Below are 13,366 nucleotides of genomic sequence, written 5' to 3' on the forward strand. Positions count from 1 at the left end.
CCGCACAATATAAATTAAACGAGAACCTCTGTGTGTACCAAATCTGACGTACTGCGACCTAACGACATCGCAGGAACGAAACCGTCCATTTTGGCTATATCAAACTCCATCCCAAGTACCAACTTGAAGTCGTCTATAGGCATGACTGAGAGATCAATCGCTCCTTCCCATTCTTCGATCTTCACATGCACCTCTTTAGCCACCCCACTAATCGGTTTGTCACTCGTGTTCGCTGTCTTCATCATGCCACTCTCTTTTGTCTCCTTGATTCCTAGCCTTTTAGCTTCATTGGTGGAGATAAAGTTATGAGTAGCTCCCGTATCAACCAAAGCTCGTACTCGATTTCCGAAAATGTTAACATCTACGAATTTGAGTCCTTTAGCCACTACCTTAGGTATCTCCGTCTTGGCCTTGATAGCTTTAAGGATATGCATTGATCTTATGCACCCTTCTTCATCTTGACAACCCTCCTTTTGAGCTTCCATAGCATGAACGCTGGCTTTCTTCGGGCATTCCCGGGCTCTATGTAGTCTGTCACATATGAAACATCCATCATTCTTGTAGGCCGCTCTTATGTTATTATTCTTCCATGTTGGTGGCTTATGTGCATTATCATCCTTTGCTTGAGCGGACTTCTCTCCCCCACCTTTCTCATGGCTTGCCTTCCTATCTTTTGACTTGGACATTCTATTGGCATGGTCAACTAATGCCTCCGCTTGAGAAATAGAAGTGGCGAGGTATTAAACCCCGTGTCTCTCCAACTCCGTTTTATCCCAAGATTGTAATCCATCAAGAAAATAGAAAAGGTAATGTCATCGGGAATATTTGTAACCTCAAGGCTAAGGGTCGTGAACTCTTTAACATATTCTCGAATTGTCCCGGAGTGTTGTAGTTTCCGGCTCATTACATCTTTTGAGCATTCTTAGGAAAGAATTGATTCTTAAGTTCATTAAGAAAACCATCCCATGTATTGATAGTACACGTACCTATTTCTATATCTCCATATCAACATCACCACCATAATGGCGCGGTATCTTTTAGATATTGGGTGGCTGTTTTGATCTTCATTGCATTGTCCACGATGTTGACCCCTTCCAAGTATTGCTCCATCTCCTATATAAAATCATCAATCGCTCTTGCTTCCAGCTTTCTCACGAACAGTGATGGCTTAGGAACATCCACTTTAAGAGCATTGTTGTTAACACCCCCACTAGCCATGAATCTCAAACACGAGTTCATATTTGTTTGCAACTCCACAAGACGTATGTGAATAGCGGAGACCTCTCCTTGCATTTCACCTTGTAACTTCGTGAATTCACCCATGAACATCCCTCCTAAGTCATGGATCTCACGTCTCAAGTCGACGTCCAACACGTTGATTGCACCTTGGAATCATCTTTCAACTCGTCAAAGTCCACGTCCAACCCATCCACACGTTGGTGGACCTCTTCGACTTTAGCCTTTACATCGTCCATGGATGTCTCCACATTCATGATCCTCTAATCCAAACTTGCAGCAAAGTATTTGGACGTACCTTGGTTCTTCTTGGCTCCTTGAAGTAATAGTGTCACTTTTCTTTAATTATAAAGCATCAAGTAGAAAAAATAAAAAACGGCAAAAGTTCGCGTAAATAAACCAGACTTTATTGTTTCAACAAAAATAATACATTATTACCCTCTTCCAAGTGACCAAAACTTCATCAATAATTAATACTCCGTAATAAGAGTTATTAAACAATCTTACATTTTTCACCATATATAACTTACAACTGACTATAAAAAAAAACTTGAAAATCCCAATAATAGCTACAAACACAATACGGCATAAATATGTTGATATTGAGAAAGTAAATGTAGCGAAGATTTTTTGGAGAGAAATTACCTTGAAGATGTTAACCCGATATCAAATGTGAGAAGCAAAGTACAACACAAATTGACAAATTTACCCATACGCGATTAGGAAAAAATGTTCATTACAACAATGCTATTGATTATTGAACATGATTAATGACGTACATCACGCCACGCTGCGTCACGTGCAACGCATGACGTCCGGCCCGCTAAAAATCCTTGGTCAGGAGCTTGTGTATTCAAGTCAACCCCACGCGACTGGTAGCGTGACGTCCTCACGGGGCTGACTTGGTGTTGCTGAACTGGACTATAATCCTACATTTCAGGAACGTGGAGAACGTGGAGAACGTGGAGTAGGTTGTAGGCATGATTAGAAGATTCTAGTGACAATTATGGAAAGTGGGCACTAGTATAGCGGTTATTATGCATAACCGCCAATTATCAATCTATAAATAGTACCCCTAAGCCTCATTTGAAGGCTAATCAATTAACTCGCACACACTAATCTTCTTTTTATATCTACCTTGGAGGCTCGGCAAAAGACAAACAACATCACACCCTTCACATCCCATTTAACCGGAGGAACCCCTTCCAAAGGTTAAATCCTCCTCTTTATTCACCTGCACTCGAACCAAACGATTTTGGTTTGATCATTTGGCGCCATCCGTGGGACAATGTCATTTTAGACAATGTCATTTTAATAACCAATACCATTATTTCGTGAAGCGTAGCACTTAACAAATTGGTTTTATATTTTTGACGCAGACAGATAACATTAGTTTGGTCACGTACAAGTACATTTTGTACCCAACCAAACTGGGGGACTTAATGACGTACGTCACACCACGTTGCGTCACGTGCTGCATCACGTGCAATGCATGACGTCCAGCCCGCTAAAAATCCTTGGTCAGGAGCTTGTGTATTCAAGTCAACCCCACGCGACTGGTAGTGTGACGTCCTCACGGGGTTGACTTGGTGTTGCTGAACTGGACTATAATCCTACATTTCAGGAACTTGGAGAACGTGGAGTAGGTTGTAGGCATGATTAGAAGATTCTAGTGGCAGTTATGGAAAGTGGGCACTATTATAGCGGTTATTATGCATAACCGTCAATTATCAATCTATAAATAGTACCCATAAGCCCCATTTGAAGGCTAATCAATTAAATCGCACACAGTAATCTTCTTTTCATATCTACCTTGGAGGCTCGGCAAAAGACAAACAACATCACACCCTTCACATCCCATTTAATCGGAGGAACCCCTTCCAAGGTTAGATCCTCCTCTTTATTCACCTGCACTCGAACCAAACGATTTTGGTTTGATCAATGATATAGAGCACACTTAACAGACGCTCTCAACTCGTACTCCAATGACCACCGCTAGCGGTCACTCTTTTTGAACCTTCACTTATATCCACCAATTACCCTAACTCCTCCTGTCGACCACCCGTCCACCTCCACAGATTCAATTTTTCACCATTTTGAGGGAAGGAAAACGGCCTCATTTCTATACTAGTATTCATTTTTTTTTTCACCGAAAAAAAAAATAAAATAGAGCACATTTTGATATCTGGGAAAGCTACTATTTGGGTCGAAACAAGATAGACGGGCTCGCACGTTACGGCTGAAGATTGCCAGCAATTATCTCGTTGGCTATTTGATACACACATAATTTACATATATTGTTTGTTAGGAGTTGCAAACTTCTAGAGGTTCAAAAGTTCTTAAACGACACATTACTGTACATAGGTAATCTGTTTGTTGCCATTCAGGTAACTAACAAAAGCTGTCAGTTCTTTCAGATGTGTCGTTGACAATAGTTTTGAAACAATACCTGTTGCATCCTGACAGTTATTACTATACCTTCAAAACAGTTAAAGATGATGATGGTTTTCTTATACTTACGTCTGCCTGCAGGTTGCCTGTGTACCATGGGTTTTGCAGGTGTATTTTTTTGGCTCGTCAATGTCTTCCTGCACTTTGAAAGTGCAATCGTTGCAGCTTTTGTAAAACCAGTCCCTTACCTCCAACGTGTTCAATGGTGGCATCGCAAGTGAAATCTACAAACTGCAAATAAAGTTTATCGACGCTTGCTGATACGATATATTAACTGATGTAATTTACGTGCATCTTCTGTTGCTGTTGTAATCTTTATTTGCTACGAGAGTGCTAGTACTATGAATGTATCATTTTATTAAAACATAAAAATATTAAGGTGTTCATTTGTTTTGTATGTTGTTAATGTTTCTGATTTTTCTAAACATATAATGTTGGTCAGTAATTTGTATATGTAAGCAATGGATTTGATTATTAAACTTGCTCTGTATTTGTTCAAGTTATGTGTCCGCAAGACGCCAATTGGGTATCTGTTTCGAAATCGCTCTGACATGTCAGGTGCCAGAAAAACCGGATTTTCCATAGTCATACATGTCCGCATATAAAGCAGTTGCCAGTTCATTCCAGAGACTAAACTGAATTGTATCCCCATTGCAAATGAATATGAGGAAGTAAATATATCATTTTAATAATGAAGGGAAAATGGTATCTATGATTTGGTCTGGGGTCAGAGTGCCAGATAGTATCTGATAAGAGTTAAAATGATACAGAGGCGAAATAATTGGGAAAAAAAAATCATAATCAGGAAAAGATGGCGTAAAACTCAAAGAACACACAAATGTGTGACAAAAATATATGAAAGTTGAAGTAACAATGATAAAAAAAAAGAACACAAACAGTTGACAATAAACACCACATATATATTTTCAATATTTAAGTGACATAGATCACCATGCTTGTCAATAATAATCTGTTGCTAACGCTCGATCTATTTAAGCCATTCCCATCTGAACTACATTTATGATTCCAGGTTTATTTAAAAGTTTTGATGCAATACCTATAAAATAATAGCATATGACTGAATAAAGAAATATGCCACACAATGAACATTAACAAACGACAACAGATACGGCAATACATTTGCCGTTCCTATATGGTAACTGTGATAAATAATAATATGATGGGAACGTTAGCATAGAAAAATAGCAAGACAACTGAATCGCTACCTCTAATAAAACACAAAAGTCACAAACAAATATAGTTACACAAACTAATAATTACAATTTCAATAAACACACAACCTAAAGAGTCAAATGCACAGCAGAAAACGTAATCCGGCGACACGATCAGAAGCAAGTGCACCTAAAACAATTTCAGTCATAAAACAACTTTCACAAATAAATTACACTAAAAACATAAATGTGAAAAAAGTCTACTGTTTACATAAGTGAGGTAATCAGAAGTATCAATGGCCATTGACAATGAATTACGATTCAATTGACGAAGGAAGGCTCTCATCATCACAATCAGCAATAGAATTTAAAAAGACGAAAAAATACAGCACTATACAAAGGAGACAGCCGATTAACAAAACATAGTGTCAAAGAAACTGAGACAACCAATAATAGGTTAAAAAAACTACGTAAATGAACATCAATAGAAGCACATACCTGAAAATACCGTTTGATGTATATTAATCAAAGTAAACTATATCAAAAACCAAACAATTACGCAAAATCAGCAACATCGTCATAAACGAAAAGAAGCGGGATAAATCGTAAATAGAAACGATCGAGAATGCTTACCTGCGTATAAACCTAGAAACCGGAAAGGCAGATACAGAGCGAGGGAAATTAGTGCCTAAAGAAACCCTAGATGACGAAGAGGCTTCTTTTAGACGAATATGTCGAGACGAAGAAACCAAACGTCAGCCGATACGTGGAGGGCATGCATAGGCGATGTCAAATCAATTTTACACCAAGGTGTTTTTCTTTACCGCAGGATGCTATGTAACAGCGATTAAGAAAAAGAAAAGAAAATAACGTAAAAAAAAAAAAAAAAAGGAAACGTGAATAGTGTACAATAGGAAGGAAGATTTAAAAGCAACAACCAATGAAATGTAGGCTTAGAGTTGTATTATTAGAAGAGAGGGTAATAATCAACTAAAAACAAGAACGGATTAACTTACCATTTACCGCCAGGATACCGTAATTATTAGTATTCACCAAACGGAAGTGACTTTAAAAAGGCTTCTTTATTACCACCGTGGTTTTGTAACAAATGGACAACACCAGGTAACTCATAATTCATGGTAGTTTTTTGGCTATGTATCTCTGCAAAGTTACGAGCACAAGACCATTTTCATCTCCTCGCTATAAATGAACACTCCCATCGTGATTCGGAAAAGGGTTTTCTATCTTAATTGGATAAAATTCCCACTTGCCAAATCCGACCCTCATGTTCCTAAAAATCGACTCTGCTAGTCCTTGTTGCCTTAAGTAATCCTATTCATGGTTGTTAACTAATATTAGCTTTCTTTATGATGCAAAATTATGTAATCCTGTTTATGAGATTTATATACTAAAAAGCAAAGTGGTAAAAGTCGCGAGTAAGGGAACAAGTTGGGCGTTGACCTACGTTGACTTTTAGTGATAAATTTATATACTAAAAAGCAAAGTGGTAAAAGTCGCGAGTAAGGGAACAAGTAGGGCGTTGACCTACGTTGACTTTTAGTCATAAATTTATATACTAAAAAGCAAAGTGGTAAAAGTCGCGAGTAAGGGAACAAGTTGGGCGTTGACCTACGTTGACTTTTAGTGATAAATAAATTAAACATATACTGACCGTTACACATAATATATAGGGCACAAAATCTAATTCTATAAAATGAAAAAAATTTAACCTAACTTTGACCAACTCTGGTATTGACCCACTCAGCCTGAATTTAACCGATGTTGACCCTAACATTGACCAACCTTTTTAGGCGTTTTTGAGCAAAACCACGGGCTAGTCCTCAAGCCGACGTGTCGGCCGACTCAACCGACTTTTACAACAATGCTAAAAAGATAGTTTTTGATCCAATTGACCCGTACTTGTAGAATCTAAATTTATCTATTTAATTGTCCTGATACAAATAAAAGATATCTTACCTGTCCTGATACAAATAAAAAATATTTTACATGTCAAGATTGATACTTCTATAAAAACAATGGTAGTAATGTGTTTAGTTTTTTTACCTTCCTCATTGGTATTGGTGATCCTTCGGCTCGATGCTTGGCAATGAGGTTCCAATCAGAAGGTGAGAAATTAGGCTTTCCAGCTATAACACTAGAGCAAAGAAACCATTTCTGTGTGTTCCACCAATAGACTAGCCAAGGCATGTAATGTGAGACACACCAATTGCACATTGATCTTGTGATGGCTATAACTTAAACAAATTCTCTGTCATCTTCCACCACCACCACCCCATCATCATCATGGCGTCGGTGAAAAAGAAAAATACAAAAAGGTCAATACGAAGTCAATAAGGAAACAAGCTAAAAAGGCCATCAAACAAAGAAGAAGGTTGGCTTACGGAGAACAGACGATGAACAAAGTTGAGAAAAAGGCGTTGGTTCTCAAATTAGACGATAAAAACAAGAAAGATAATTACTACTGTATTTCATTTCTTGATTAGCTTTTTTAAAGGCAAATTCACACTACCTACACGAATTTTCCACGAGTATATTTTTGAACCGGCCCGGTTCTCCAAACTTGCATCTCTAGTAAGTACCAAAGGAAAATCATAGTAGCCCAATTACCAAACAAAGTAATTACAATTAAAACAAAAAATTATGTACCACAAAAATCAGGGTTGTACACAACATAAAGTAGTACCTAACAACTCCAAAAATCTCAATACAAAAAACTTTGCAATCGTGTAGCTCGTGTAGAAATCAAGTATCTCATTACAAATACTTTGCGAGAGACCGGCATCCGCGGTAATCTATTTCAATAACAAGAAACAATCAGAATTGGTTTTAGATACCAAAAATAATTGTGTAGCTGAATACGAAAATTATAAATATTACCCCACGAGCTTGGTATTGAATTCTGTCATTCACTTCAATCAACTTAAGGATATGAGCATCATTTGATATTTTCCTTGTTTTTTACATTGTCTTTTTTGACTCTTGACTTTGAGTTGTCATTTTTTACTCTTGTCTTGTCTTTTCAGAAGAAGTCATTGGCATTACAGTAGAGACATCTTCTACAGCAGCAGTGATTCTTGTTCTTTAGCAGTGATTCTTGTTCTTTGCTGCTTTCAGGTTGTTTAGTATCACCAATTGATTTTCAGTTTAAAGACATTCCTTTTCAGTTCTTAAACACTTAAAATTAGGTTACTATATATACATCAAATAGTAACAAACACATATTATTTAAAACTAGGTTAGCATTTAAAACAAATTTGCGATACGGTTTGCTGTCCAAAGCTCACATGTATACGTTACTACGATTTTAAAATGTGAACATAAATAAATAAGCTATGGACAATTAACAACAAACTTTGCTGCAAATTTGTTTTAAATATTAATTTAATTTTAAGTGATATGTGTATGAAAATATTTAATGTATATATGCTAAACCTAATTTTTAATCTTTTAAGAACTGAAAATGAAGGTTCCTAAACTTAAAAATCAAATTTGGTGATGTTAAACAACCTGAAAACAACAAAGAAAAAGAGTAACAACTGCTGCTGCTGAAGATGTCTCTACTGAAATATCAATGGCTTCTACTGAAAAGACAAGTCAAGAATCAAACAAGACAAGTCAAAGTCAAGAGTAAAAAAAACAAGTGAAGACTCAAAGACAAGGAAAATATCAATGATGTTCCCCCTATATTGATTGAAGCCAATGACCAGAAATCAATACCAAACTTGTAAGATAATATTTAAAATTCCCGTATTAGACACACACTTATTCTTGATATTTAAAACTAAATCTGATTGTTCCTTGTTTTTAAAATAGATTGCCGCAGATGACAGTGTCCTACAAAGTATTGGTAATGAAATACTTGATTTTCATACGAACTACAAGGAGTAATTAGGTCTTAATTTGTGTTGTGTACACACAGTCGAGTGCAAAGTTTTTTGTATTGAGATTTTCGGAGTATTGAGGTACTACTTTGTGTTTTGTACATTCTTGATTTTTGTAGTACATGAATTTTTGTTATATATGCAATTACTCTGTTTGGTAACGGGGCTACTATGATTATGATTTGATACTTACCATAGATGCAACTTCAGAAAACCAGGTCGGTTCAAAAAGTAAGTTGTGTGAAATTGCCTTTAAAAAAGTTAATCAAGAAATGAAACAGTATATATTACCTTTCTTGTTTTAATCGCCTACTTTGGGAACCAACGCTTTTTTCTCAACCTTATTCACCGTCTGTTCTCCATAAGCTAGTGTTGTAAATCTCGTTATTTCTCCCCCGAGATCTCGTTTTTGGAAGGCAGCCGAGACGAGATGTCCATCTCCTAAGATTTTTCGGTAAATGGAGTCAAACTTGGCCAAAGCCATGATTTCTAAGATTTTCTCGCTCATTTCTCGAATTTTCTCGTAGAAACTCAGATTTTCTCGCTCATTTATCTGATTTTATTGTAAAATCTTTTAAAAATGTATATAAATATACATATATTTATTTTTTTATATATTTATATTAAAAAAACTAAAAAGTGAGCATAAGTCAACGTCCGAGATTTACACGAGATTTTCCCAAAATGCAGAGATCTTCCGGAATCCTAGTTCTCCAACCTTGTCGTACGCCTCGACCTTTTTCGTTTAACCAACGGCCTTTTTAGCTTGTTTCCATATTGACTTCGTAACAACCTTTTTATGTTTTTCTTTTTCACCGCCACCATGATTGTTGTGATGACGGGTGGTGGTGGTAGAAGATGACTGAGAAATTGTCTATAAGTTACAACCATCACAAGATCAATGTGCAATTGGTATGTCTCCATAACATGCCCTAGTCCAGTGTTGTAAAAAACCAAATTACTCGCCGATTAATCTCCAATTAATCATTTTTAAGAGCAATCCATTTCGATTTTCAAAATTCCGTTTAATTAAACAGTCAACATGAATTGATGGGTCAAAAACGAATTTGGTAATCAAAGTCGGTCAAAGTAAAAAATGGTTAACATTTTAACATAAATTTATACTAGAACTTTATAGTTATTGAGCAAAATGAATAATTTTAGACAATTATGTTAAAGTTTATTTTAGATTTATGGTTTTTTTTATATTTACACATAATTTTCAAAATTTAATATTTAAATGTATAGAGTACAATCCGATTAACCCCCAAATTACCGATTAATCCTTCTAAAGTCCCAACCAATTTATCCCCGAATAACGAATTTTGCAACCTTGCCCTAGTCTATTGGTGGAACACACATAAATGGTTTCCTTGCTTTAGTGTTATAGTCGGAAAGCCTAATTCCTCACCTTCTGATTGGAACCTCATTGCCAAGCATCGAGCCGAAGGATCTGACCTTCTGATTGTAGAACAAGAGCTTTGTTGGTAACCATTGTATCATCTTGAACACCATGCTCCATTGGCTTTTTCCCCTTGTCAAGCTTGTTTTTTAGCTCATAACAAAAAATTATTATTAGGTTAGCAATATATCAAATAGTAACAAACACATGTGGAGTAGATGCAAAAAAGAAAGCTAAACAGTGGTTCAAAGTATACATGGCAACTGAGACCCTTACTCTCAAATTTGGGTGAATTGGGTCAAGCTTTATGAAAACATTCATTGTCATATCATTTATTATATGCAAGGTTGCAAAATTCGCTATTCGGGGATTGAACGGTCAGGACTTTGGAAGGATTAATCAAAAATTTGGGAATTAATCGAGCATTAATCAGATTGTACTTTATACTTTTAAATATTAAATATAAAAATTTATGTGTAAATATAGATGGAACCCATAAACATATACATAAATTTTAACATAATTGTTTACAATTGTTCATTTTGTTTAAAAACTCTAAAGTTCTAGTTACAATTAATGTTAAAATGTTGACCAATTTTGACTTTGGCCGACTTTGATTATCAAATTCGATGTTGACACATCAATCAACGTTGACTGATTAATTAAACGTGTTTTGAAAATTCGAAACGGATTGCTCTTAAAAGTGAGTGATCGAGATTAATCGGCGACTAATCGGATTTTTTACAACAGTGATTATATGTATATTAATTAATATTTTCTACAAATATAATAAATATTAACAATAAATAATTATAACTAAACAAATTTTATGACCCGTTTCAACCCGTTTCGAAATCTGACCCGTTTGACCCATATTAAAATATGACCCGTTTGACCCATGACCCATTTCAACCCTAGGGCGTACCTTCTGTTCTAACCCGTAAAACAACAAGAGCTTTGTCACTAACCATCCTATCATCATTAGCAAAATCATGCTCCATTGGAAACTTTCCATAGTTGAACCTCTGTTCCTAAAAATTCAATATCCATTATTAGGTTAACAAATATATCATATATCATATACAAACAAACGGATGCATATATGACTGCGAGGTTGTTTTATATATTCTCTTAGCTCTTGTGAATTCTTCGCGAAACACAAATCCCTTAGTATATTACCGATCTGCTGCTGATCATAGTCCGGGTACTTGAGCAAACAAAAATAGAAAAAACATAAAATAGAAAGAAAAATAAAATAGAAAGAAAGAAAAAAACATAAAATACTAAGAATAAATTAATTGCGTACAATCTTAGGCCTTCCTTTACACTTTCACATATGGATGTTAATGACCTATCCTTTGGGTTAGGTTCCTGAAATTTCAAGTCAATTAGAGTAAACCCTAAACCCTAAACCAATAATAATAACAAACAAATTATAATAGAAAAACCAAAAAAATACCAAGTATTGTAGTTGTGTACGTATTGGGCAAGTACTTTTAGAATAAGCTAAATAACAACGAATCTTTTCTATTCGATCTTTATGAGTACCTGAAAGAAATTCTTCATTAGAAAATTACGAACATGATATAAAAAGATTCAATTTCTTTCTGATGAGAGAAGTAATTTAAAAAAACCCTAAGCTAAATTCTATAAAACCCTAATTTCTTTATTTCAAATTAACTTTTAACATACACAAAATTCTAAATTCCAAACAAAGTAAGTAAAAGGAAAGATAAATTCTATGCAAGAAAATTTCAAACATTATATACAAAGATTCAATTTTCTGATCAGAGAAACGAAACCCTAACCTAAATTCTAAAGAAACACCGATTTCTTTATTTCAAATTAACATTTAAATAACACAAAATTCTAAATTCTAAACAAAGTAAGTAAACAGGAAAGATAATTACATATTACGAGCCGTGTGTAAAGTCGCAACCTCATTCGTGTCCACATTTTGAGAAATTATTTTATTCTAGAAATGCAAAGCTGTGTAATACAGAGAAGAAAAATTGAGTTGTAGAGATAGTCGTTTGTATTTAAACAATATTTTAAGAAAGTATGAAAGAAGATGAGGGTGTTTTATGTGTTTGAAGGATGTAGATCCGTTTTATAGCAAAACCTGAATTGATATTTGACTATTTTTTGGTTGGTCAGAACCCAATAATTATCCGTCTTTTTATTAATCTACAAAGACCATTTTTTCTAATTTAACACAGAGGCTGATAGGCTGATACAAGTAATTAGGTGTAGTTTTATTACCACCAATTAATCTCCCGTACCACCACCAAAATCAAGCAAGAGCCACCACCACACAGCCCGTCACCACGAACAACACCTCCACAAAGAACCTCAGGCGAAGGCCGGTCAACAGGGACGTTTAAATCCGTCGGCCGCCACAGTCGACTTCCGGCCAAGTTAACCAAAATTAACAATCTAAATATATACAAAAATACAAAGAATATAAAACTGTTATTTACAATTTATTATTTCAAATTGAGCAATCGTTCTACATTGGAATATTTACCTTAGTTTACCACCACCGTACACCTTCTGCAGCCACCGCAATCCAGCTCCGGTCACACCGTCATTCACCTCCGACAACCCGCAAACCCACCCTATCATCCACCACATGCCATCACCTCCCCTGGCTACCGTACGCAACAACCAACATCACCACAGCAGCTTGAAGATAATAATATGTCAAAAAATAAAACAGATCTGTCACTATGGTGGTGTTGGTGGCGGGGGTGTGTAAGGAGTATTGTAGCGGCGATTGCGGTGGTCAACTACGATAAAGCGATTGCAAAAGGACGAGAGAGCTGAGAAGGAGGAAATCATGTAATAAGAAGAAATCTGGGTCACGATCTTTAATTCTTTCTTTTTCTTTTCTTATTTATTGGTTCAAGGATTAAATGGATTTTATGAGATTCAAGAGAAAATAAAATGGGGTTTGGAGGTGATGGGGGCGGCTGAAATAAAATGGTGGTGGGAGGGTTTACTGAAAAATTATTTGAACTTTCATCAAATTAATGCATTCAACTTATCTTTCTGCATTCAATTTTTAAATTCTACGTCACTTCAATTTTAAAATTACATTATTGGTCCCTCAAATTTATCACATATTGCATTATTAGTTTTTTCTAAATAAAATTACTAACATGTATCTTTTTTATTTCATCTCCCAAAATTATAAACCTAAA

At 35.5% G+C, this 13,366-nt stretch overlaps 1 protein-coding gene across 1 annotated transcript; it reads right to left on the reverse strand.

The window, feature by feature from the left end:
* Window positions 1-6,025: 6,025 nt before the first annotated feature.
* On the reverse strand, window positions 6,026-13,145 carry LOC139893668 (uncharacterized). Its single transcript, XM_071876843.1, has 3 exons — window positions 12,691-13,145; window positions 6,924-7,014; window positions 6,026-6,191 (listed from the first exon to the last, which is right to left on the reverse strand). The coding sequence occupies exons 1-3, from the start codon at window positions 12,795-12,797 to the stop codon at window positions 6,060-6,062; spliced, it is 330 nt and encodes a 109-aa protein (XP_071732944.1). The 5' UTR covers window positions 12,798-13,145; the 3' UTR covers window positions 6,026-6,059.
* Between the last annotated feature and the right edge of the window lie 221 nt (window positions 13,146-13,366).

Source organism: Rutidosis leptorrhynchoides, chromosome 2, assembly GCF_046630445.1.
Source record: "Rutidosis leptorrhynchoides isolate AG116_Rl617_1_P2 chromosome 2, CSIRO_AGI_Rlap_v1, whole genome shotgun sequence".
In the NCBI taxonomy this organism is placed as follows: Eukaryota; Viridiplantae; Streptophyta; class Magnoliopsida; order Asterales; family Asteraceae; genus Rutidosis; species Rutidosis leptorrhynchoides.